Raw genomic sequence first — 23523 nt, 5'->3', positions numbered from 1 at the left:
TTTGTATTTCTGTATTTGATTTTATTTGGTATATGCCACTATGACCTTATTTTAGTTGAAATCCATTACAGGATGTTTCTATTATGATTAGTCAACTCCACAAAGACAATAATACTGCTGTGGAAGACCAAAGGGAAAAAAACTGATATATTTATTTACAATTCCCTATATTGTAAACATTTAATCTATATATTGTTACTAACTTATAATGAGAGGAAATGATGCCCTGTATTTCTATTCATATTCAGCAATAGCATATTATAATAGAACATCAGATTTTCTTTTCCATTAGCATTATGCTTTCTTTAAATAATTATCTAAACTTTCAAAAGAACTAAATATCTAAGTGCTATACAACTAAATCTACTTAAGCCAATATTTGGCTTATAATTTCATTTTTAGAATAACTTAAAGTGCTATAAGCAACCCGGCAATCAACACTTTCTATAAGAACAAAACTACCTTTAAACATTAATTTACAAGATATACAATGTTTATCTGGAATAGCTGAAATTTCAGCACAAATTCACTGTCACATGTATAACAGCAGGATTCTTTTTTGCATAACATGAAGCTTTAAAATTAACTGATGAATTATTGCCACAATGGCTTTTATTGGTTTACTACAAAAGAGGATAAGAACTACTAGTGTATTCTATCTTTTCATTTTTTTTTGAGGTCACTTGACAGTAAGTTTGCATATTCAACAAGTCTACTGAGTTACAATATTGTCTACTATAATCATTGCCCTTTATAAGAGCAAATGCTAATGGTAATTAATAACATATACCACTCAAAGAAAATCACACTTTTTTTTTTTCCTTTTGAACAAGAGTAACCTATATTTTGGGAGTTGGTGTGCAACAAGGCTAAAACAACCAAATTATAAAACAGTATATACCTGACACAGTATGTTGAGGAAATATGCATCTGTTTCATAGTTTTTGTACTTATGATAATGCCTTACTAAGCTACACATATGTAAATAGTATGTTTTCTTGCTTAATATATTAAATCCAATAGAATCATTAAGTTCTCATTCTCCTTTGTGATTTGTAACTTTATAAGATAATTTAATGATGAAAGCATACGCCCAAACCTGCAGATCATGTGTATTGTCATCTATTACAATCAAAATTCTCCTCAAATTTCATTTTTCTTAAAAGGAAATTGAAACTACCTGCGACATTGTTACAGAGAATGTTGTAGTGTGAATAAAAACTAGAACTCAGTGGTCTATGAAGTATGTAGTATTTTGGCATGTGATTTTTCCTTCATAAGAATAAGATGAACATGTCCAAATGTTACCTGTGCCAACTAGATACCTACAGAAGTATCTAATCTTCACTTCCTCAATGCCCCAATTAGACTGTTCTAGTAAAAGAATCAATATAGTTAAAAAATAAATAAATCAATACAGGTTCAACAAAAGAGCACCATCCTATTAGGGAACTGAGATAACATGTGAAAATGAAGTTGTCATTATAATCAAAATGTTGCCCAAATTCTAACAAACCCAAGCTGTTATACTAGTACATGGACGCAGTCCATAGTGTTAACCTAAAGAACTCTGGGACAAGAACATGATTTGAAAAATAAACTCCAAAATTATACTTGTAATAAATGGTGATACAGACTAATTTTAAAGCACAAGTGACATGTTACACTGTATTGCTTCTTGAACTTTCCAAACAATGCTTGTCCATGTCAGGTTTGGGCCATTCTCCTGCTAAGACAGAGAGCATTGTATTTATTCAAAAGCCCAGATTTCAATATCTTGGATAAAGAAATCTTCCTTCTTAGAAAGTGTACGATTCCCAAACGTTTTACAAGAATGGCTTCTTCCATGGTAGAGATCTCCATCAAGCCAAAGAGCAAATTCTCCTCTGCAATACATAAATAATAATCTGTTAATATTTATGCCCTAAGTTGTAAAACAATTTAAATGAGACTTTGAATACCTAACAACTCTAAAATTACTAATTTCTCAAATGCTTCCCTACTCCTTTCCACACTGACACAATTTTGTTTTACTCCCATTCCATTAAAAAATTATTTATGGGCCTGGAGCGGTGGCTCACACCTGTAATCCCAGCACTTTGGGAGGCCGAGTCCAATGGATCACCTGAGGTCGGGAGTTCAAGATCAGCCTGACCAACATGGAGAAACCCCGTCTCTACTAAAAATTACAAAAAAATTAGCCAGCTGCAGTGGCACATGCCTGTAATCCCAGCTACTCAGGAGGCTGAGGCAGGAGAAGCACTTGAACCCAGGAGGCAGAGGTTGCGGTGAGCCGAGATTGCACCATTGCACTCCAGCCTGGGCGACAAGAGTAAAACTCCGTCCAAAAAAAAAAAAAAAGAAAAAAAAATATTTATGATACAGACCAAGGAACAGTGTCCTCTAACATCAACTTCATGAAGGATTAGCTTTTGAGACAGGTACTACTCTGTGATTTTTTGCCTGGTATTACGAGTTTTTCTCTGGGCATTTTTTTTAGTATTTTTTTTGTGTGTGTGTGTATGTGTGTGTTTATCTTTTTTGTATGGTTTTAACATATTTAACACGACTTTCTAAAAGGCACAAAAACTCAGTATCATCTAAAATAAAATTTGGGGATTCATGTTAAGGACCTAGTAATTAACTCTGGTTTCCTGCATAGGAAGCTGTTTGCAAAAGAGCTCAGTTTGAAAGGACTTTAAATGGACAAATATGTGATGCTGAGATTCAAGCAGAAGAACCAAGATATAATCTACATATAATAGGAACTTAACAGATAGATTATAAGGTCCAATTTATCTAATTATCTAATACATAACCTGGAGGGGAAAAAACCAGGTTATGAGAGGACTTTTTTCTACTCTCTAGAAAATGTTTCCCCACCTAATAGAAGAGGAGAGGGAGCAAAGACTAATAATTAACATAATAGCCAGAGAGTTTTCCCTTGGGATTCTCTAAATCTAAACTAGGATATCAAGTCAGCAGACTGGAGCCAGAGTTTAGGAGGAAGAGGGTTTTTAAAAAAATATGGGCAGTTATATTTCAGTGAAAGAAAAAAAACTGGTCTGGGATTAAGACTTGTCTGTCAACTCAGTGGCCACAACTTATGTCAAACTTAGTTCAGTCACTTAACCTCTCTGGGGTAGAGTTTGTCGATTACATAAAAACACAAAAAAAGAAAAGCATATTAGGTAATCTGTAAAGACTTACACAACTCTATAATTTGGATGGCTATAATACCTTCTGACCTTCAGGCTTGCCATCAGGAGTTACATGGCATCACAGAGTTAACTGACTTGTGTGCGAGAGGAACTCACCTATTTTTTTTTTTTTTTTTTTCCAAGACGGAGTCTCGCTCTGTTGCCCAGGCTACAGTGCAGTGGCGCGATCTCTGCTCACTGCAAGCTCCGCCTTCTGGGTTCATGCCATTTTCCTGCCTCAGCCTCCTGAGTAGCTGGGACTACAGGCGCCCACCACCACCCTTGGCTAATTTTTTCTATTTTTTAGAAGAGACAGGGTTTCACTGTGTTAGCCAGGATGGTCTCGATCTCCTGACCTTGTGATGCGCCTGCCTTAGCCTCCAAAAGCGCTGGGATTACAGGCATGAGCCACTGTGCCTGGCCTGGAACTGACCTATTTTTAACACTATCTTAGAATGAAAGAAAGGAACTATTTATTTATACTCTGTAATAAAAAACAGCATCAAATATATAATGTATATTAATTACATATATAAATTTTAAGTACAGAGATATGTTTCTAAGTAGAGAAGGGTGGCTACAGTGACCATGTAGAATGGTTCCTTTAAGAGTTGGGGCCAAGTGCAATGCCTCATGCCTGTATTCCCAGCATTTTGGGAGGCTGAGGCAGGTGGATCACCTGAGGTCAGTAGTTTGCGACCAGCCTGGCCAACGTGGCAAAACCCTGTCTCTACTAAAAATACAAAAATTAGCTGGGCATGGTGGTGAGTGCCTGTAATTCCAGCTGCTTGGGAGGCTGAGGCAGGAGAATCACTTGAACTTGAGAGGCAGAGGTTGCAGTGAGCCAAGATTGTGCCATTGCACTTCAGCCTGGGCGACAAGAGTGAAACTCTCTCTCTCAACAACAACAAAAAAAGAGTTGGTACTTCACAACAAAACAGAAAAGACGGATCAGTATAGTAATTCACAACAACCAGGTGAAGAGATCATCCTGTGTCATTCAAGAAGAGAGCTGACAGTACCAAAAACTGTAATGGGATAACCAGTGATGTGGTTCTTATGAAACTCTTCTGTAAATAAAAATGGGACTTTGCTAAGATGCAAGATCACCTTGAAAATCATAACAATCCAGAGTTTGTGATATGGAAGCACTGCAAAAACTAGATGGTCCTGAAAATGCCCCCTGCCCCATGAGGAAGCCATCACTTGTTAAGGTTCAAATTGAAATTCATATTTGACTAATTTGTTTAACTTTAAATGCGCATTTATCATGTTTCAGACATTGGTACTGGAAAACACAAAGATAAATTAGAAACTGCATTTGAATTAAAAAGTTTATGGTCTTATGACAACAGACTTCTAGAGGCTCTAACACTACTGGCAACAACATGCTTTTTAAAGAGATATCTGAATCCATGAGCCTTTTAAAGTGCGAATAGACTATCACAGCCAACCTATTAGAAAGGTGAATATGAAACGGTCAGACTTCCTCACAAAAACCTTATTTTGCTAAATATGAAAGGGTTAATAAAAGATTAGACATTTAGTTGTAATCTCAGATGACATCTAAGAAGTATCTCAAAATTGACCTTCAAGATTCATGAATGTCACTGATGCTGCAATAAGTTTTATTACCAAGTATGAATAGTTTTTTCCAAGGTAACCTGAACTTTCTGAAGCCCTGAGTAGAAGCTTTCAATATTTTTGTCAATTTCTTAATATCACATATAAAATTTAATTTGTATATTCATTTTAGGACAATGGATGTCTCTGCATTTCATCAGCATTTCAAAAGGGTATGTGATATCCAAATATTTAAGTAAATGTATTTAAGACAGATCTGTCCCAGGTGAAACACCTGGAAAGCCAGAAAGTGTATTTTTATATGAGCAACGCTTTCAAAGATGATTCATATGACTTTCTGAAAAGAGAATGGCTAAGGAAGTAGAAGGAATAAAAGCAGTGTTCTAAATCTTTCATTAATGTCTTACAGCTCATGCAGCCAAAGATACTGCAGGCAGAATTCTTCCTGGTCTCAGAAGGGAACAGATCATGTGGGATGAAAGAAAGTAAGCAAAGGTGGCTATCAGTTTAGGTGGCTATCAGTTACTGAGTACTTACTATATGCTAGATACTATACTAGGATTTGCACAAAAATCATATCCTTGTGAATTCCTTATAATCTCCCTATAAAACTGATTTAATCTCCAATTTATAGCTAAGGAAAGTTTAGATTTGTTAGGGAGTTTGCTCAAGATACCACATATAGCATAAGTTGAAGTGACAATCTGAATCAGGTCTATTGGACTCCTAAGCCTACATTAAGTCCACTACATCATTATTTTTCTTTTGGGGTGCCTTTCCTTTGGAATTCGGGAATATTAACTCCCTGTAGTTTCTGCTTTCTGAAGCTGTATTCTCTTTCCAACACTGAAAACTTATATTAATTTATTATCAAATAACCCAATGATTACTTTAGCTTGGTGAAATCATGTTGTACAATAAAATCTAGTTCCAGCAGACATCTAATGGCATTGTGTATGTCATTTTTGAAGACTTAAAGCACCCATAAAATCTTGAAATTATAAACCACTAGCTTGAGTGGACCTCTTGGAGAGCTAACAGAATCACATGTAAGACTACTGTTTTGGGGAGGGCTGAATGATACCCCCTCAAAAAGTATAATTGGACCATGTAAATATATGCTGAGTTCAACAGCTAAAACTAACAGAGAAGTCTACAATAACCATGATCACTTTTTAATCGCCCTAATTATATCCCCCACACCTACTTATAGAGAAGTTGTAAGAAAATTTGTTAATAATAGAATAACCCGGGATGATGAATATTCTTTGGTGGTCTGAATAAATTATCATTATGTATCCTCAACTGTGGGATACAAATATTGTAACACTTTTACAAGTCTGAAAATTATTTAGCATACCCATGTCTAATAATGGAAAGACAGAAATACCAAAGGAAGGAGTTGATGCTTGCTAAGCCCAGGCTAGGTGGGACCAGAGCAGCCTACCTCCCAACACTGTCAAGATTAAAGGAGGCTGGGATACCAAATGAAAAACAAAGTTCCTCACAGCACTTGCAATGCCAAAAAAATCATATTATTGTCTGATTCATAATTGTTAAAAACAAGCAAGCAAAAAACCCCTGAAAACTTGAGGGGTCCCTACAATTTTCTACAGAAATACCCATTTCTATTATTGCCTAAAATATCATTCCAAATGGTCTCCAGAGTAGAATAACATGAAAACAACTGGACTTCTTCTATGCATTGGGAGAAATACAATAATATTCCATCACAGTTATTTAAAAATTAGAGAAGTTCAAAGGTACTGAGATATTTCCCTTTAAATTATCAAAGAGCCACTATGCTCTAAAGAAAAAGATGGGTCTTAATAAACAGTAAATAAACTGAACAGTATTTTAAAACGAAGAAACAAATACTCTACCAATAGTTTCAATAACTACACTTGAGCGCCTTCTTGCAAATATACTTTCATTTTCATAATATACAAATTTGAATTCTAATGTCAAAACTTTCTAAAGATAACTGAATTTATAACTAATCCAAATGCATTTTAAAGTTCTTCAAAAATCTCATAATGAAACGTCCAAGAGACTTACCCTCCACCACCGAAAGCTAGTGAATCCATGTCTCCTTTGATAAAAAACATATTATCTCCTGTCCACTTAAAGACCTATATAAATTTAAAAAAAGCTTTAAATATATAGATGAAATGGTTATTATACAGAGTTAGTTCTCCAAAACTCAAAAGAGTTAACAAAGCCAAGATTGACAGTATAGGAATAAGAACACCACAAAAAGCTTGGCACAGAAGGCTCTGGTGGTTTGGGTTTCAGTGTTTATATGACTAAATTTGAAAGCACACACTCTATCACTTAACTTTCAATTCCAATTTCTCAAATTTTGTTAACTTTTCACACACACTTCTTTCTCCTGACTTACAGACACCAAGAGTTGGATGGTAAATAGAAAAAACTGAAGAAAGAAGTAAATGAGTTGAAAAAAAATCAGACACAAATGCATTAACTTTTACCATTAAACATAAATGTATGTTAATTTGATAATATTTTAACATAGGGCCAAGGCCTTTACTTTGGATATATATTTAATGATCATAGTTCTTAAATAAACCACGCCCATAAATGAGTATTTATGATTTCCAGTTTCAATTTCTTTAAACAGTGAGAACTTAAAATCATTTGAGAAATCCAAAAGCAAACTAGACATTAATACTCTTAAATATCTTTTTCTAACTGTTTATGGGTGTTTTACCTAAACCTAACATAGTAGCAATTTCTAGCAACTTACCTTTATCAAGTTTTTCAAATGTGTTCACTACAGTTTTCAATAAAACTTTAACACCTGTTTTTCATAGTTATGTAACATTTAATTGACTACATTATTACACTTATCAGGTAGCAGTAACATAAAAAGTGTGAGAATAGGCACTACTGATGCTTAGAAAATCTGTAATAACTACAAGCTTTCAATTAGTTGTTGCTATCAGTTGATATATTTTATGGAAGGAATCAAAAGCATTGGTTATTCTGGTGACCTAGTTAAGTACAAATTTGCTAAAAGACTTTTTATTGTATAACCAAATCGTTCCTATTTTGTTCATTTATTTTTATAACCAATGGTGTCGATTCCTTTTCTTGAGATTAAAATGAAGGTTTTACGTGCCACACTCCAATGTGCCCGAGATACTAATATTGCACTCAACGTTTTAAGAATAGTCACACATTCACTAAAATTCATTTATATCTTTACATTTTAGATTTTATTAGCATAAGAATGTATTCCATCTATGTTAGTCAAGGCACAGTAAAGCCACACAGGTAAAGAAAAAGAAACCAGTTAATAACTTTTTATTTAAATCCAAATAATTTATTTTTTATACTTTCATGACTTACATCATTAAGCTTAGCCATTAAATGTTTCTGGAAATTTCACAATGACAATTTATAAACAGAATAGTAATGATCATATATATTCTTTACTAAGTCCATAATTTGTGTCTGGTGCCATCCCAAGTATTATATATAAATGATCGTCATTTAATTATTAAATGACCATGTCATATTTTATGATTCCTCATTCTATCTACAGGAAAGTTGAAGTTCAAAATGGTCAAAGAAAAGTTAAGTTACCAGGGAGTAAAAGGCAAAGATAGGGGTCAAATGCAACCGTGCATGACTCGAAAGTGCATGTTTTTTTCATTTATGCCATCTTTCTTTTTTTTCCTTCAACTTAAGTTCAGGAGTACACGTGCAGGATGCGCAGCTTTGTTACATAGGTAAACGCATGCCATAGTGGTTTGCTGCACAGATCATCCCATCAACTAGGTATTAAGCCCAGCATCCATTAACTATTATCCCTGATGCTCTTCTCTCCCTCCCCGCACCCTCACCCTGCAATAGACACAAAGTCTGTGCTGTTCCCCTGAAATGTGTCCATGTGTTCTCATCATTCAGCTCTTTCCTGTAAGTGAGAACATGTGGTGTTTGGTTTTCTGTTCCTGCATTAATTTGCATGGTGTATATGGTGTATTCCATGGTATATATGTACCACATTTTCTTTATCCAGTCTATCATTGATGGGCATTTAGGTTGATTCCACGTCTTTGCTATTGTGAATAGTGCTACAATGAACATTTGTGTGCATGTATTTTTATATTAGGAGTACTTATATTCCTTTGGGTGTATACCCAGTAATGGGATTGCTGGGTCAAGTGATATTTCTGCCCTAGGTCTTTGAGGAATTGCCACACTATCTTCCACAATAGTTGTACTAATTTACACTCCCACCAACAGTGTAAAAACATTCCTCTTCCGGTTGGGCATGGTGGCTCACACCCGTAATCCCACTACTCTGGGAGGCCGAGGCATGTGGATCACCTGAGGTCAGGAGTTTGAGACCAGCCTGGCCAATATGGCAAAACCCCATCTCTATGAAAAATACAAAAATTAGCTGGGCATGGTGGTGTACACCTGTAATCCCAGCTACTTGGGAGGCTGAGGCAGGAGAATTGCTTGAACCTGGAAGACAAAGGTTGCAGTGAGCTGAGATCATGCCATTGCACTCCAGCCTGGGCGACACAGCAAGACTCTATCTCAACAACAACAACAACAAAACAAAACATTCCCTTTTTCTCTGCAACCTTGCCAGCATCTGTTGTTATTTGACTTTTTAATAATAGCCATTCTGACTGGTGTGAGATGGTACCTCATTGTGGTTTTGATGTGCATTTCTCTAATGATCAGTGATGTTGAGCTTTATTTCATAGGTTTGTTGGCCGCATGTATGTCTTCTTTTGAAAAGTGTCTTCGCCCACTTTTCAGTGGTGTTTTTTTCTTGCAAATTCACTTAAGTTCCTTGTAGATTCTGGATATTAGACCTTTGTCACACGATAGACTGCAAAAATTTTCTCCCATTCTGTAGCTGTCTGTTCACTCTAAGGATAGTTTCTTTTGCTGTGCAGAAGCTCTTTAATTAGATACCATTTGTCAATTTTTGCTTGTGTTGCAACTGCTTTTGGCATTGTTGTCATGAAATCTTTGCCCGTATCTATGTCCTGAATGGTATTGCCTAGATTTTCTTCTAGGGTTTTTATAATTTTGGGTTTTACCATTTAAGTCTTTAGCCCATCTTGAGTTAATGTTTGTATATGGTTTAAGGAAGGGGTCCAGTTTCAACTTTCTGCACATAGCTAGCCAGTTCTCCTAGCACCATTTATTAAATAGGGAATCCTTTCCCTATTGCTTATTTCTGTCAGGTTTGTCGAAGATCAGATGGTTACAAGTGTGTGGTCTTATTTCTGAGTTCTCTATTCTGTTCTATCGGTCTATGTGTCTGTTCTTATACCAGTACCATGCTCTTTTGGTCACTGTAGCCTTGTAGCACACTTTGAAGTCGGGTAACGTGATGCCTCCAGCTTTGTTATTTATGCTTAGCATTTTCTTGGCTATTTGGGCTGTTTTTGGGTTCCATATGAACTTTAAAATAGTTTTTCCTAATTCTGTGAAAAATATCAATGGTAGTTTAATGGGAATAGCACTGAATCTATAAATTGCTTTGAGCAGTATGTTATGCCATCTCTTTATAAACAAAATATTGAAATCGGGGTCCTTACCTCAAACTCTGGACAGAATGTAAAAACAAAGGTCTCTCCAGTACCATAAAAGCCATCACTCACTTTAAACGGCTCAGATGCTAATGCACCAAAAACCTAAGGATAAAAAAGGCATGTTCAATGACATGACTAACAAATTTATTTCAGTAAGCATTATTTCATCATATACGTTTAAATAAAATGCAAAAAAGAGAAATCTGGTATAGTTTCATCTAATCATACTTAAAAAGGGAAAAATGGCTAGCTGTTATATAATTTACATTATTGTCAAATATAAAGCATATTGGTTTTTCAGCGGAAAAACAGATTTTTTCCTAGTTTTTAAATTTTGGGATTTTATTTAAAGTAATTAAATAGACAATCTTAAAGTAGTTAACACATTTCAGTAGGACTTATATGTACAACGTATGTATGAAATGGGTAACATGATGCTATGGGATTGTTGTGCTTAATAAAATAAGTCCTTCACTATAGGGAAACATTCTATCACTTTTAAAATATGCTATTTTTTTCTCTATCATTATACAGTAAATTCCACGAGGGCAGGTGTTATGTGTTAATTATTTTGTCCTTTAACCCTGTGCATGATCTTATACAAGACACACAGTACCCTAGTGAAAAAATTGATGAATAAGAGATTGACCAAGTAATTTCAGTGTTATGAGTTGAAGTTTCCACATCAGAAATGGGAGTGCAGACAGTCTGACATATAATCCGTACAGTCACTGTCTATCCTGACATTCTATCTTTATAGTCTTAAATTTGAAAATATTTCCTTATTGAAAGGTTATTTTATATATATACTAAAGTACACAAAACATAAATGCATAGCTCAGTTTAGAATTATCACAAAGTCCCATGCAACGTTCATTCAGACCAAGAAACAGAACACCACGAGTTCTAGAAGCTCTCTTTGTGCTTCTTCTCATCAATAGGCTCACCTACCTGAAGGAGTTACTAGCCTAACACCACTATAGATTCATTTGGCCCCCTGATAAAACTTTCTATAAATGAAATCATAAGAAAGTTACTCTTTGGTGTTTGATTTCTAATTCAATATTATGTTTGTGACATTCATCTACGCCACGGCATGTAGCAGCAGTTCATTCATTTTCGTTGGTGCAAATACTTTTTCTTGGGTATGTAACCTTGGACAAGTTGATGAGCTTATGTCACAGTTGACTCATTCTTTAATATAAAGATGATAACCGTATCAATCTCATAGGGCTTTCATGATTAAATAACATAATGCATAAGTGATTAGTCAAGTTCCTGACACATAAAACACTAAAGGTGTTAGTAATACTAGTGTTTTGTTTTAATATTGCTATTTTACCTTCTCATTAGTTTCCAATTACAACTGACTTGAACTTGCTGTTTGAGGAACAAACCAATATTACTCTTATTTGTGCTTTTGTTCTGGCTATCACCTTCAAACAATTATTTTTAATCAAAACTTTACCCATTATTCAAGATTCTGCCAATTTCTACCTTTCCCATGAACCTCATTTTTATTTCCTCACTTTTTCTAGGTTGTAACAAACCTACCATTTTTCCCAGCATTAGAGATATTGGTATGTGCAAATGTTCTTTTCTACCACTCTATAATCCCTTTGAAGGCAGTAATTCTTAATCATCATGCTCATATCTATCCTCTGTAACACTCAACATTGCCTTGCATATTTAAAGAACCCAGTAATTATCAGTTAAATAATAAAATGTACTAATAAAGTAATGTTTAACAAAGAAATATGCTAAAAGTTACTGTTACTGCTCTTAAAGGATAAGCGATTTATGCAGTTAGTGTTTCATACCTGTCCATCACTGTCTTTAATCACCATCAGCACTGGGGTGTCTAAACCTGTCATTGTTCGATAAAGAGTTTTCAAGCTTGTGCCATGTTTTCCAGTACCATAAACAAGAGTCCATGGATAGCCAATTGTTCTTGGTGGAAGATGCTTGGTAAGCTTTAAAAAACAAAGTGTTAGTATTTACTTGATAGCTTGTTGTTCATTATATAGAATACTATTGCCAGCTGGAATTTAATGGTGCTTATATAATGTAGGCTATAAAAATAAATTAACAGTAGAAATTATTATTCTCAAAGATACTAAGATGATTGAAAAGTATTACACATTTCTCAGCATAAAATATTAATTGTCTATTAGGAAAATAGAGAATCATCCTGAACCAGACACAGATTAGAACAGAGATAAGAAACATAGATTACTTACTGCTTTTGCCTTCCATATTGAATTAACACAAATACTTGATAGACTATTAGCTTGATTATTAAAATATCTCTCAAATAATGGGCTAGGGAGACAGACTATCCAAGTTAGGAATCAAGCTTTAATACTTCTCCCTGTGTGACCTTGAACAAGTTAATCGCTCTATGCTCCTGATTTTTTAACTTAATAAAAAATCTGCATAATAAGAGCATCCAATTTCTACAACTGTTGTAACAACTACATGAAATAATTCACATAAAGCAAGTAACAAGCACACAACAATAAAACAAATATTGGCTATTAGTGTCTGCTTACCTAAATCTCCTAACACCTTAATTAACACTAGCTGCTATGTTTTGCTTACTCTTTCTTTTCATTGGACTGGGATAGTAATAGCATTAATGCTGTTGCTTCAGAAACAACTAAAAAGAGGCTGTTTTACTCTCACGGGTACACACTCACACTCAGAAATGCACCTATGTGAGCATGTCATACCTTTTCAATTTGATCTGGCAGTAAAAGTTCACTGGGATCACTTAGGTTTGGTCGAAAAGATTCAGACTCCAGGTCTGCTTTCACTGGAGCAACCTGCTTTGAATTTATGTCTTCCCTTGTAGTAATCTAAAAAAGTAAATAGAGGTAGTGTATTAATGTAAACTTGCGACATGCTTTCAAAATTGTCAGACTTTTCAGATAAAGCTTTATATTGTAGAAAATGTGTCTAAATCTTTAATCTTAAGATTTTATAGGGCAAAAGATGCCCCATATCTAATATCTATGATGTAGCCAATTTAGAAAAAGATTTTATAACAATATAAACAGACATTTTCTCATCCACTACATGAGGAAGGACTGGTAGGAATGATAAATCCCCATATTTCTGTGTAAAGAAGATAGTTGCATGCATTTTTAATGAAGCCCTTGAAGGGCAAAAGTCAGCCAGTTGGCTTGCTTTGTGTCTGTGTGTGTGTGTGTGTGTGTATGTGTGCTATTTAAAATAGAATTTTTTGATGCTAAACACAAAATTTGTCAAAAATAATTAACAAAACTTCCTGGATGCCAAAATTTTAATGTAAAGAATAGTAGAATAAAAAATATAACTTTATTTTCTGTGAGGTGTGCATGTATTTATTTGTTTCACTGAAAAATGTTACCACTTTTTTTTAAATGCTTTCATTTTTTTAACTTTCTAAACATTTAATTTTTTTCATCTAGTTGGACCAAACAATAAATTTTACTGTTAATTTGTTCATAAATTTATTTTTAAAATTAGATTATTGCGTTGCATTACAAAGAATATATGCTTTTGCTTGGTGGAAATGATTTCACTGGTATCCTTAAAATGAAAAAAATGTTAACTAACTAAAAATAAAGCTTACTACCGCACGATATATTCTATTGGTGCTTACTTTTTAATATTAATTTTATTTTAATATATAAAACATAACATTAGAAAATAAAAGAAATGAAACCTAACTATTATTTATGAAACTTTTAAATTGGAAAATATGCAGAATTCTATTGGAGCAGATAACTAAAATGCAGCAATGCTTGGCAACTGTGATTCCATATGGGAATGAAATTTTTGCTAAATTATTTTGTTCCTTTAACAGGTTTCTTAACAAACCTGAGCGGCATATATTTGCAACCAATACATGTTTTATAACTGTATTGTTTTTTGGCAAGAAGTTAAATACTCATTCTTTCATATCATCGTGTTTCACCTTTATTTTGATGATGTGAAAGGTAAAAAGAAAAAGAAAAAGAAACCCAAGGCAGCATTAGAAGCATTAAAAGAAAAAAATTCAGTAGGTCTAGCAAAGCCATGAAAGCATATCTTATTAAGAAAGAAGCACAGTATAATAGACAAAACTGAAAAATGAGTTTTCAATTGCATTGCTTTCTTGTATCTAAAAAAAAACACAAAGATTATTTCACAGAATTTTAAGTAATTTATCCAGTTCTGTATCTAAACTGTACTATTCCAATGTACTCCTAATACCAACCAAGAATGCCTCAAGAACAGTTTATCATATTGAGATATTTGATGTGACGTTGATACAAATGAAATAGCCTTAAAGAAAATATTTAAGCCTTGCTATTAATTTTTTTTTTTAGTTTTCCTATAGTACCATATCTTTCAAGTTTTGTTTAGAAAAGACTCAATCTTGAAACCAACACCATTCTTCCAATGTTAAATGAATGAAAACTCCTCATCGCTGAAAGAAACACACGATACTGAGAATAATTCTAAAGTGACAGAACATTCTTCAGAATATTTTTCAAATGAAAAGATGACAGAAAAGATAATCCATCGCTCCTCAAGGCAATACTATAACCTTTAATACAAAAAGGAACTTAATTTTAGTGCTGCAGTCAAAGCAAATTCTTCAAATGAGATTTGCCATGACAAAGAACACTAAAAACAGGGAGTATTCAGTCTCTGGAGGGGTTGAAACTACTGAAGGGGGCACCTGGAGGCGTCTGCAGAGTGTGCGCAGTTCTTCAGTATTTAGAGCATCGATCCTGCGGTGATACTCAGCCACTGACACTACCTAAATATGGAGACAGGGAGACAATAATTCCACTGACAGTTGAGAAAAAACAGCCAAAAAAAAAAAAAAAAAAAAAAAGGAGGAGAAATTAAATTGGGAAAAGAGAACTATAATTAGGATTTCTTCCCCACTCCATGCTGCAAATCCAAGAGATTTATATATCAAACTAGAGTGAAATACCCATGAATGATTTTCACTACTACATCGAACTAGTTGGTAATGATGTAAGGTTTATTTCATAGACTATTCCATATAGATTCAACTTAGTGAACAGAAATTATAGTTTTTTTATACAGAAAACACTATATAAAACACATACTTTGCTAACATTAAAGATAACATCTGAAAACTAAACGGTCTTGCACAGTTACAAAGGAAGTGGTAGTTTCAACTACCCCCTCCAAATCAGGTGAGCTCAAACATTATATCCTAATGGCCATGCTAGAAGAATTTCTTCTAGGCACAGGTGACAAACATACCCATCTATAACAGAAACAAAAGAGGGGAGAAGAGCAAGAAAACAATATACATGTACATCTTAAAACCTAAGGCAATTAGAAAAATGAGCTCTAGAAAGTAGAAAATTAGATTTTCAAACGTATGTCTAATCAAAAGTACCTTCTAAGCATGTCTGCTTTAGCCCTTTAAATGACTTTTTTTTTCTAGTTTTTGCCTCTCTTCTGTTTTATTTCTTTATGGTTTTTACTGTATTACTTATTCTTGACGAACATTTAACAACTTTCCTACATTTTAACTTTCAAAGGAAAACCTTCTATCTTCTATAATTGCCTAGACCAGGCTCTCGCACAGTATTAAATTTCAAAGCCATAAATGACAGATAAACACTATTACAGAAAGCCCACAAAAACAGATAAGTTTCCTCAAGTTGACACAACAATTACAGTCTTTTCAGATCATGACATAATTCTAAAAACAGTTACCATACTACAGTGAACACTAGTGGTGTCATAAATATGTGACGATTCTCTTGAGCTATGACTAGTTTCACTTGTAATCAATCAAACATGCACAGAGGCTCTGACCACAAAATGAGTTAAACCAACTGGCTCATAAAGAGTTTAGATTTCGAACCTAGATTTTAAGGGCTTTTTATTTAGCCAACTAAAAGGAACTAGCTACCACTAAACATCAAGGTAAGCATGAAAAGCTATATAAACTTGTTGAAAGTTCTGAAAGACATGAGAATAGAAAAAAGGAAAAGAGGCTGGATAGATTTCCATTCTGGCCATTATTATTATATTGAATTTTGCAAAGCAACAAAGCATACAATATGTTAGCTGACTCTGTACTCAGAAACCAGAAGCTGTTATCCTCTTTAGCTCTGGGGGGGTCAGATAAACCTGGGTTCCTCACTGTCTATCAATTTTGTTATGAAACAATGAAAATAATAAAAGTGCATGTCAAATCTGGGTTTACGTGAATTACTGAGGAAATGCATATTAAGGACTGAGTATAGTGCCCAGGACATATTAATGAGAGCTACTATTATTAACACGACTTTTACTTGATTACTTTTCACCAATTACCCTGAGGACTAAATGATAATGGCTGAAGAGCCTACTTATTTATTTTTGGCTTTTATTTTTGAATGAGAATATTTCAAGTTTGACATCTCAACTATTTTTAACATTTTGATTATTCTGAATTTAATTTTTATATTTCAGTATTAGATAAAAATAATGAAGGACTTTCAATTAAGAACAATAGGATTTCAATAAAGATTAAAGAAAAATTAGGTACTAAAAATAAAAAACATCATGGGCTTACTTTTCTATGCCCAGCAAAACAGGTCTCTAGAAATATTGAATGGCCAATTATATTTTTCTTTCTTTTTTCATGGACTTCAATCCAATAGTCTCCTAGACAAGGATTCTCAAATTATATAACTTATCTACTCCTCTGCTTTCCTTCTACAACTTATCTACCCTCTGCTTTCCTTCTATCCCTCCAGTTACCAACAATCTTATACCTATATTCTAAAACTCCTTCATTTACTAGAGGAAACACACTTCCTGGGTGGAAGTAAAATTAAATTATGCTCACAAAAGAGATCAGTCATAACCTAATTGTATCAGCACTGCTGAGAGTAGGAGTTACTAATAAGAGAACAATAAACTGCCATGATAAGGCTAAGCTTATCTTAATAACACTTGATAAAGTCATAGTTTCTTTCATGTCACAAATCTACTTTTTCAAATTTATTTTTTTCAATTTTAATTTTTTCTAGAACTTAAAAAAACTTTCTGCTTCCTTAACCTTAAACATTTACTCATGCCCTGACTGCCCTGATGCATGAAGATACAGAAAACTGTAAAAAAAAAAAAAAAGGTCTGTGAGTTAATAGAAAAAAGGGATTTGAATTTGAGTACAGAAATATACTTCCTTCTCTCAAAATAAATGGATAAAAGAGCTATATATTCCCAGTATATATGAGGAAACTGGAATTAGTCTTACATTAATTTTTATACCCCTGGTAAATCATGCTCCATGTATATAATTTATTACTTTACCCAAAAGATTAAACCTAACTAAAATATGAATACATTTCTCCAAAATATCCCATATCACGCTCTGAATTATTAGGGGTAAACAGTTGAGAAAACCAAGATCTTCCAATTAAAAGTGCATTCACTAGCTAAAAAATCGTTTCTTAAGGAATAAAGTATTTGGATATACTGCTAAGTCCTATCTGTAGGAACTAAGTACCATGACCTATATTCTGCAGAATTAAATGCCACCCTCTAGTCTTTTCAGTCTTTGACAAAGGATCCTCACACAGAGAAAGTATTTTCCTAAGTCTTTATTTCTATAGAATTACCAGTGGAAAGGCAGGGGTAAATCCACCCATCACTATTACAAATGGACTAACAAAAACAGACTAGAGAAAATTCAGTTGCTGCCAATCTCATGAATATGAACATGTTCATCTCCTAGATATAAAGAACAATACCTTGCGGATGTTCCAGTATTTCCCCAAGATTACTCCAAAACAAACCCCAAATCTCCCTTCCTTCAACTGTCTTGCACACTAACAAAAATCTGCTAGTTATATGTCAAGTGCCATTTTTACTACTTTCTCAGTAAAGGGAAATGCAAGAGAAAAAGAAATACTATCTAATCAATGTCACTTATACTTACTTTGGTCCCAAAAATATGTTAAAGAAGAAAATATAATTCTGAGCTTCTGTGTCAAACAAAAAGAACATACAACAGCATCCTTGAAGTCACATAAGCTGTTGTTCTACTACATCTCATCATATATTAACAGTCTTTATTACAAAATAAGACCAGAATTATGTTAAACTTTGCCCCATTTTGCCTAAATTAAAACTACTGCTTTCAAAATAACATTCCATTTTGAGACCAGCCTGGGAAACATGGAGAAACCTCATCTCTACAAAAAATACAAAAAATTAGCTGGGCTTGGTGACGCGGGGTGGAAGGATCACCAGAGCCCAGGAGGTTGAGACTGCAGTGAGCCAAGATCAAGCCACTGCACTCCATCCTGGGCAAGAGAGCAAAACCCTGTCTTAAAAAAAAAAAAATCCAGAATTAATTCCATTAGTGAAGTTTGATTTGAAAAAATCTCCAATTAAAATCACTTCCTGTCTTTCATCAATACTGGGAACAGGAAAAAAGGGGAAGGAAGAGGGGAGCCATATCCCCATATCCTTTTTTTTTTTTTTGAGACGGAGTCTCCCTCTGTCATTCAGGCTGGAGTGCAGTGGCATGATCTCGGCTCACTGCAACCTCTGCCTCCTGCGTTCAAGTGATTCTTCTGCCTCAGCCCCTCTGCCTTTTGGGTTCAAGTGATTCTTCTGCCTCAGCCTCCTGAGTAGCTGGGACTACGCTGGGACTACAGGCGTGTGCCACCACGCCCGGCTAATTTTGTATTTTTAGTAGAGACAGGGTTTCACCATATAAACTATACTGAAAAAATGTATATTACAAATTCTAGAGGAATCATTTTTAAAAGTTTTTTTTAAAAAAGTATAACTAAGATGCTAAGAGATGAAAGAATATGTAATCAAATTAAATCTGAAGTACAGGAAAATAAAATTAGAGCAGAAATCAATAGATTAAAAACAAAATCAATAGAAACACAGCAATGGAACCAGAAGTCAGTTCTTTAATCTTTGAAAAGGTCAATAAAATTGATAAACCTCTACCTCTAGCCAGGATAGATGAGAGAGGGTGAGAGAATAAATATCAGAAACAAAGAGGGGCCATCATTACTGATCCCATGGATATTAAAAGAATAATAAAGAAATACTATAAAACTGTACACTCATTAATTTGATAATCTAGATAAAACAAACCAATTCCTTGAAAGACAGAAACCACCAAAAGTCACACAAGAAGAAACAGGTAATGCATGCCTATTATCTCAGCTACTCAGGAGGCTGAGGTGGCAGGATCACTTGAGCCTATGAGTTCAAGACCAGCCCAGGCAACATAGCAAAACCCCAACTCAAAAAAAGAAAGACAGATACATATTCAAATAATTAATCAATAATTAATAACCTCCTAAAACAGGCCAAAAGACAGATATGTATTCAAATAATTAATCAATAATTAATAACCTCCTAAAACAGAAAGCACAAGGCCCAGACAGACTCACTGATTAATACTACCAAACATTTATGAAGAAATTATACAAACTCTCCACAATCTCTTCCAGAAAACAGAAGCAGAGGGAGTATTTCTTAACTAATTCTGTGAGGACAGCATTACTCTAATAGAAATAAAAACATTACAAGAAAGAAAAACTACAGGCAATTATCTCTCATTAACATACATGCAAAAATTCTCAACAAAACACTAGCAAATTGAATTAAGCAATGTACAAATGTACAGAATTATATAAAATGACCAAGTAGAACTTATCCCACCTATGCAAGACTGGTACAACCTTGACAATCAATTGATGTAATCTATTACATCAACATGGTGAAGAAGAAAAATCATGTGATCTTACCAACAGATACAAAAAAAAGCACTAGTCAAAATCCAACACTAATAAAAAAGGTTTAGGAAGTTAGGAATAAAGGAGAAGTCCCTCAACTGGATAAAGAACATGTATTGAAAAAATTCAGTTAACATCACACATAATAGTGAGAAACAAGATACTTTCACACTAAGACTGGGAACAAGGAAAGGATATCCCTTGTCAGTACGCTTACCTGACATTATGCAGGAAGTCCTAGCTAACACGATACAACAAAGGAAGAAAATTGAAGTTATATAAATAGGGAAGAAAGAGGTAAAACTGTCTTTGTTAGCAGATGACATGATTGTTGGTATAAAAAAATCCCAACGAATCAACCAAGACACTACTGGAATTAGTAAGTGATCATGGCAGGCTTTCAGAGTGCACAATTAATATGCAAAAGTCAACAATCTTCCTATGTATCAGCAATGAAAACTTGGAATTTGAAAGTTAAAAAGAATACCATTTATATTAGCATAATGTAAATGAAATACATATAATGCTAACAAAATACATAGAGATCTGAGTGGAAAAAAAAGTAGAAAACTGTGATGAAGAAAAGATTTAAATACATATTCCACGTTCATAGATAGGAAGACACAATATTGTCAAGCTGTCAGTTCTTCCCAACTTGATATATAGATCCAATACAATTTCAATCAAAATTCTACCAGGCTATTTTATAGATACAGGCAAATTGATTCTAAAATTTATAGAAAAAGTTTATATGCAAAGACATAGAATACCCAAGAAAGCAATGAAGAAAAAGAACAAAGTTGGAAGACTGACGCTACTCAACTTCAAGACTTATTATACTATAAAACTACAGTAATCACTACATCATGGTTTTGGCAAAAGAACTGACAGATCAATGATACACAATAAAATACTCAGAAATATCCCACATAAATATGGTCAACTGACTTTTAACAAAGGAGTAAAGACAATTCAGAGGAGAAATAATGGTCTTTACCTCAAACAGTATTGGAACAACTGGATATCCTCCTGCAGAACAATCAATTGAGACAAAGTTCTTTACACTAAATGGACTACAGAGGAAAACACAAAACTATGAATCTCCTAGAAAATAACATAGGAAAAAATATCTTTGTGACCTACTGAAGGTGTATTTTTAGATAAAATACCACAAGTACAATCCATGAAAAAGAAAAGTATTGTTGAATTTCACTAAAATTAAAAATTTCTACTGTGTGAAAGACACTGCCAAGAGAATGAAAAAGACAAGCTACAGACTGGGAAAAAATCTCTGCAACATATATAAATGATAAAGGACTGTTATCCAAAATATATGAAGGAATACAGAAAGGAAGGAAAGAGACAAAATTGTCTGTTCTATCTCTATGTTTACGTAAAACGTAACAATAAGATATCAAACAAACTGATTAAAACATGGACAAAAGACATGAATAAACATCTCATTAAAGAAGATATACGAATGGAAATTAAGACTATGAAAGGACGCTCACCATGATATGTCACCAGGGAAACGCAAATTAAAATAAGATTGATATATCACTACACACCTATTTAAATAAAATACAAAGTCCAAAGCACTGACAACAGCAAATGTCAGCAGGGATGTGGAGAACAGGAATTCTCATTTGTTGTGGATGCCATGCAAAATGGGTATAGCCAGATGAAAAACAGTTTGGCAGTTCCTTTCCTTTCCTTTCCTTTTTCCTTTCCTTTTTCCTTTCCTTTCCTTTTTCCTTTCCTTTCCCCTTTCCTTTCCTTTCCCTTCCTTTCTTTTCTTTCTTTCTTTCTTTTCCTTCTTTCTTTTTTTTTTCAGAGACAAGGTCTCACTATGTTGCCCTGGCTGGTCTCAAACTCCTCCCACTTCAGCCTCCTAAAGTGTTGATATTACAGGTGTGAGTCACCACAGTGGCCTACCAAACACACCCTTAACATAGGATAGAGCAATCATGTTACCTGGTATTTACCTAAACGAGTTGAAAACTTATGTCAACACAAAATCTACATCCAAAAGTTTGTAACAGTTTTTTTTTCCATAAGTTCCAAAAGGTGGAAGGAAGCAAAATGTTCTTTATCAGGTGAATGGATAAAGAAGTGGATAAAACCATAAAATAGAATATTATTCAGCAATAAAAAGAAATGAGCTGTCAAGCCAAAAAGACATGAAGGGATCTTAAATAAAAATTCCTAAGTGAAAGAAGCCAATCTAAAAAGGCTACATACTACTACTGTATGATTCCAACTATATGACACTCTGCAAAATGCAAAACAGTGGAAAGACTGGTGGGTGCCAGGTGTTCACTATAAGGGAATGAGTGATAAATAGCTGTGGCACAGGGAATTCTTAGGGTAGTAATATTATACTGTGTGATTCTACAACTAGATACATGTCATTACACACTTGTCAAAACCCACAGAATATACAACTCAAAGAATGAACCCTAAAGTAAACTATGGACTCTGCATGACAATGAATCAGTATTCGTTCATAGACTGTAACATATATCACACTAATGTCATACATGAGTAACAGGGAAAACTGTGTTTTGGGGAAAAGAGAGTATATGGAAACTCTCTATACCTTCCATTCAATTTTTCTGTAAACCTAATACTGATCTAAAAAATGAAATCTATTAATTAAAAAAAGTTAGGGGGATAATAAAACAAAAAAATCCAGAGAGGTAGTTACCAATATGAAGGTGACATAAGATGAGATGAGAAAAACCACACAGACAGATGCAGCTACATTAGTGATGTTCTAGTTCTAATACTGCATAGTGGTACATCACAGATGTTCATTTTACTATTATGCCTCATAACTAGTATACATAAGATATCCTTTTCAACTATTGAGTCAGTGTTACAGCTCTCTTAGAATATATCTAGCAGGTTTTCTGGTCTTCACTGGAAAGCCTCCCATGCTATTAAATTTACTTAAATGAAAAATAAAACACAACTGAGTCAAATAAATTAAGAAAAAATATTTTACATTGAATATATGTGTATACTTTTTTCAACTAGGTTGTGAATGGAGAGCAGAAGATGTTTCACTTACCATAAGAGATACATAAATACTGGTTAATAAATGTACTATGACTATCTACTACAGATATGCAGAGTAATATTGAAGAATACTGGCTTTGGTTTTAGACTGCTACCTTAATTCTGATTCTGATTTTTATTAGTATTGTGAACTTAGGGAGCCTCATTTAGTTCTCCATTTCTGATTCTTCAAATGGAAATACTCGTACATTTTATGAGAAATAAATAATATGTATAAACTATATATAAAATAGGTTCTGATACATTAAACATATGATGAAATAAATAATTCTCTTCCTCTTGTTATATTCAGAA

At 33.9% G+C, this 23523-nt stretch overlaps 1 protein-coding gene and 1 non-coding gene across 17 annotated transcripts in view; one reads left to right on the top strand and one right to left on the bottom strand.

Annotated features, from left to right (window-relative positions):
* The window catches only part of OXR1 (oxidation resistance 1), a 466073-nt gene continuing 442550 nt past the window's right edge, over nucleotides 1–23523 (bottom strand). For 12 of the 16 annotated variants that reach the window (XM_009213469.3, XM_003903062.4, XM_017962223.2 and 9 more), the window contains 6 exons: nucleotides 15081–15161; nucleotides 13102–13227; nucleotides 12190–12342; nucleotides 10376–10471; nucleotides 6843–6916; nucleotides 1–1886 (listed from right to left, as the gene is read on the bottom strand). In XM_009213469.3, the coding sequence (XP_009211733.1) occupies nucleotides 1751–1886; nucleotides 6843–6916; nucleotides 10376–10471; nucleotides 12190–12342; nucleotides 13102–13227; nucleotides 15081–15161 (666 nt within the window). In that variant the 3' untranslated portion in view covers nucleotides 1–1750. The remainder of the gene's footprint in view (nucleotides 1887–6842; nucleotides 6917–10375; nucleotides 10472–12189; nucleotides 12343–13101; nucleotides 13228–15080; nucleotides 15162–23523) is intronic. The other 4 variants (XM_021942555.1, XM_009213471.3, XM_003903061.5 and 1 more) reach the window with 1 other exon arrangement.
* LOC116268723 lies at nucleotides 23022–23083 on the top strand. The gene has a single exon (XR_004175893.1). It is a non-coding gene; the product is annotated as a U7 small nuclear RNA (small nuclear RNA).

Source organism: Papio anubis, chromosome 8, assembly GCF_008728515.1.
Source record: "Papio anubis isolate 15944 chromosome 8, Panubis1.0, whole genome shotgun sequence".
Lineage (NCBI taxonomy): Eukaryota > Metazoa > Chordata > Mammalia > Primates > Cercopithecidae > Papio > Papio anubis.
The sequence above is the reverse complement of the archived record's forward strand: the minus strand, read 5'-3'. Positions and strand labels throughout refer to the sequence as shown.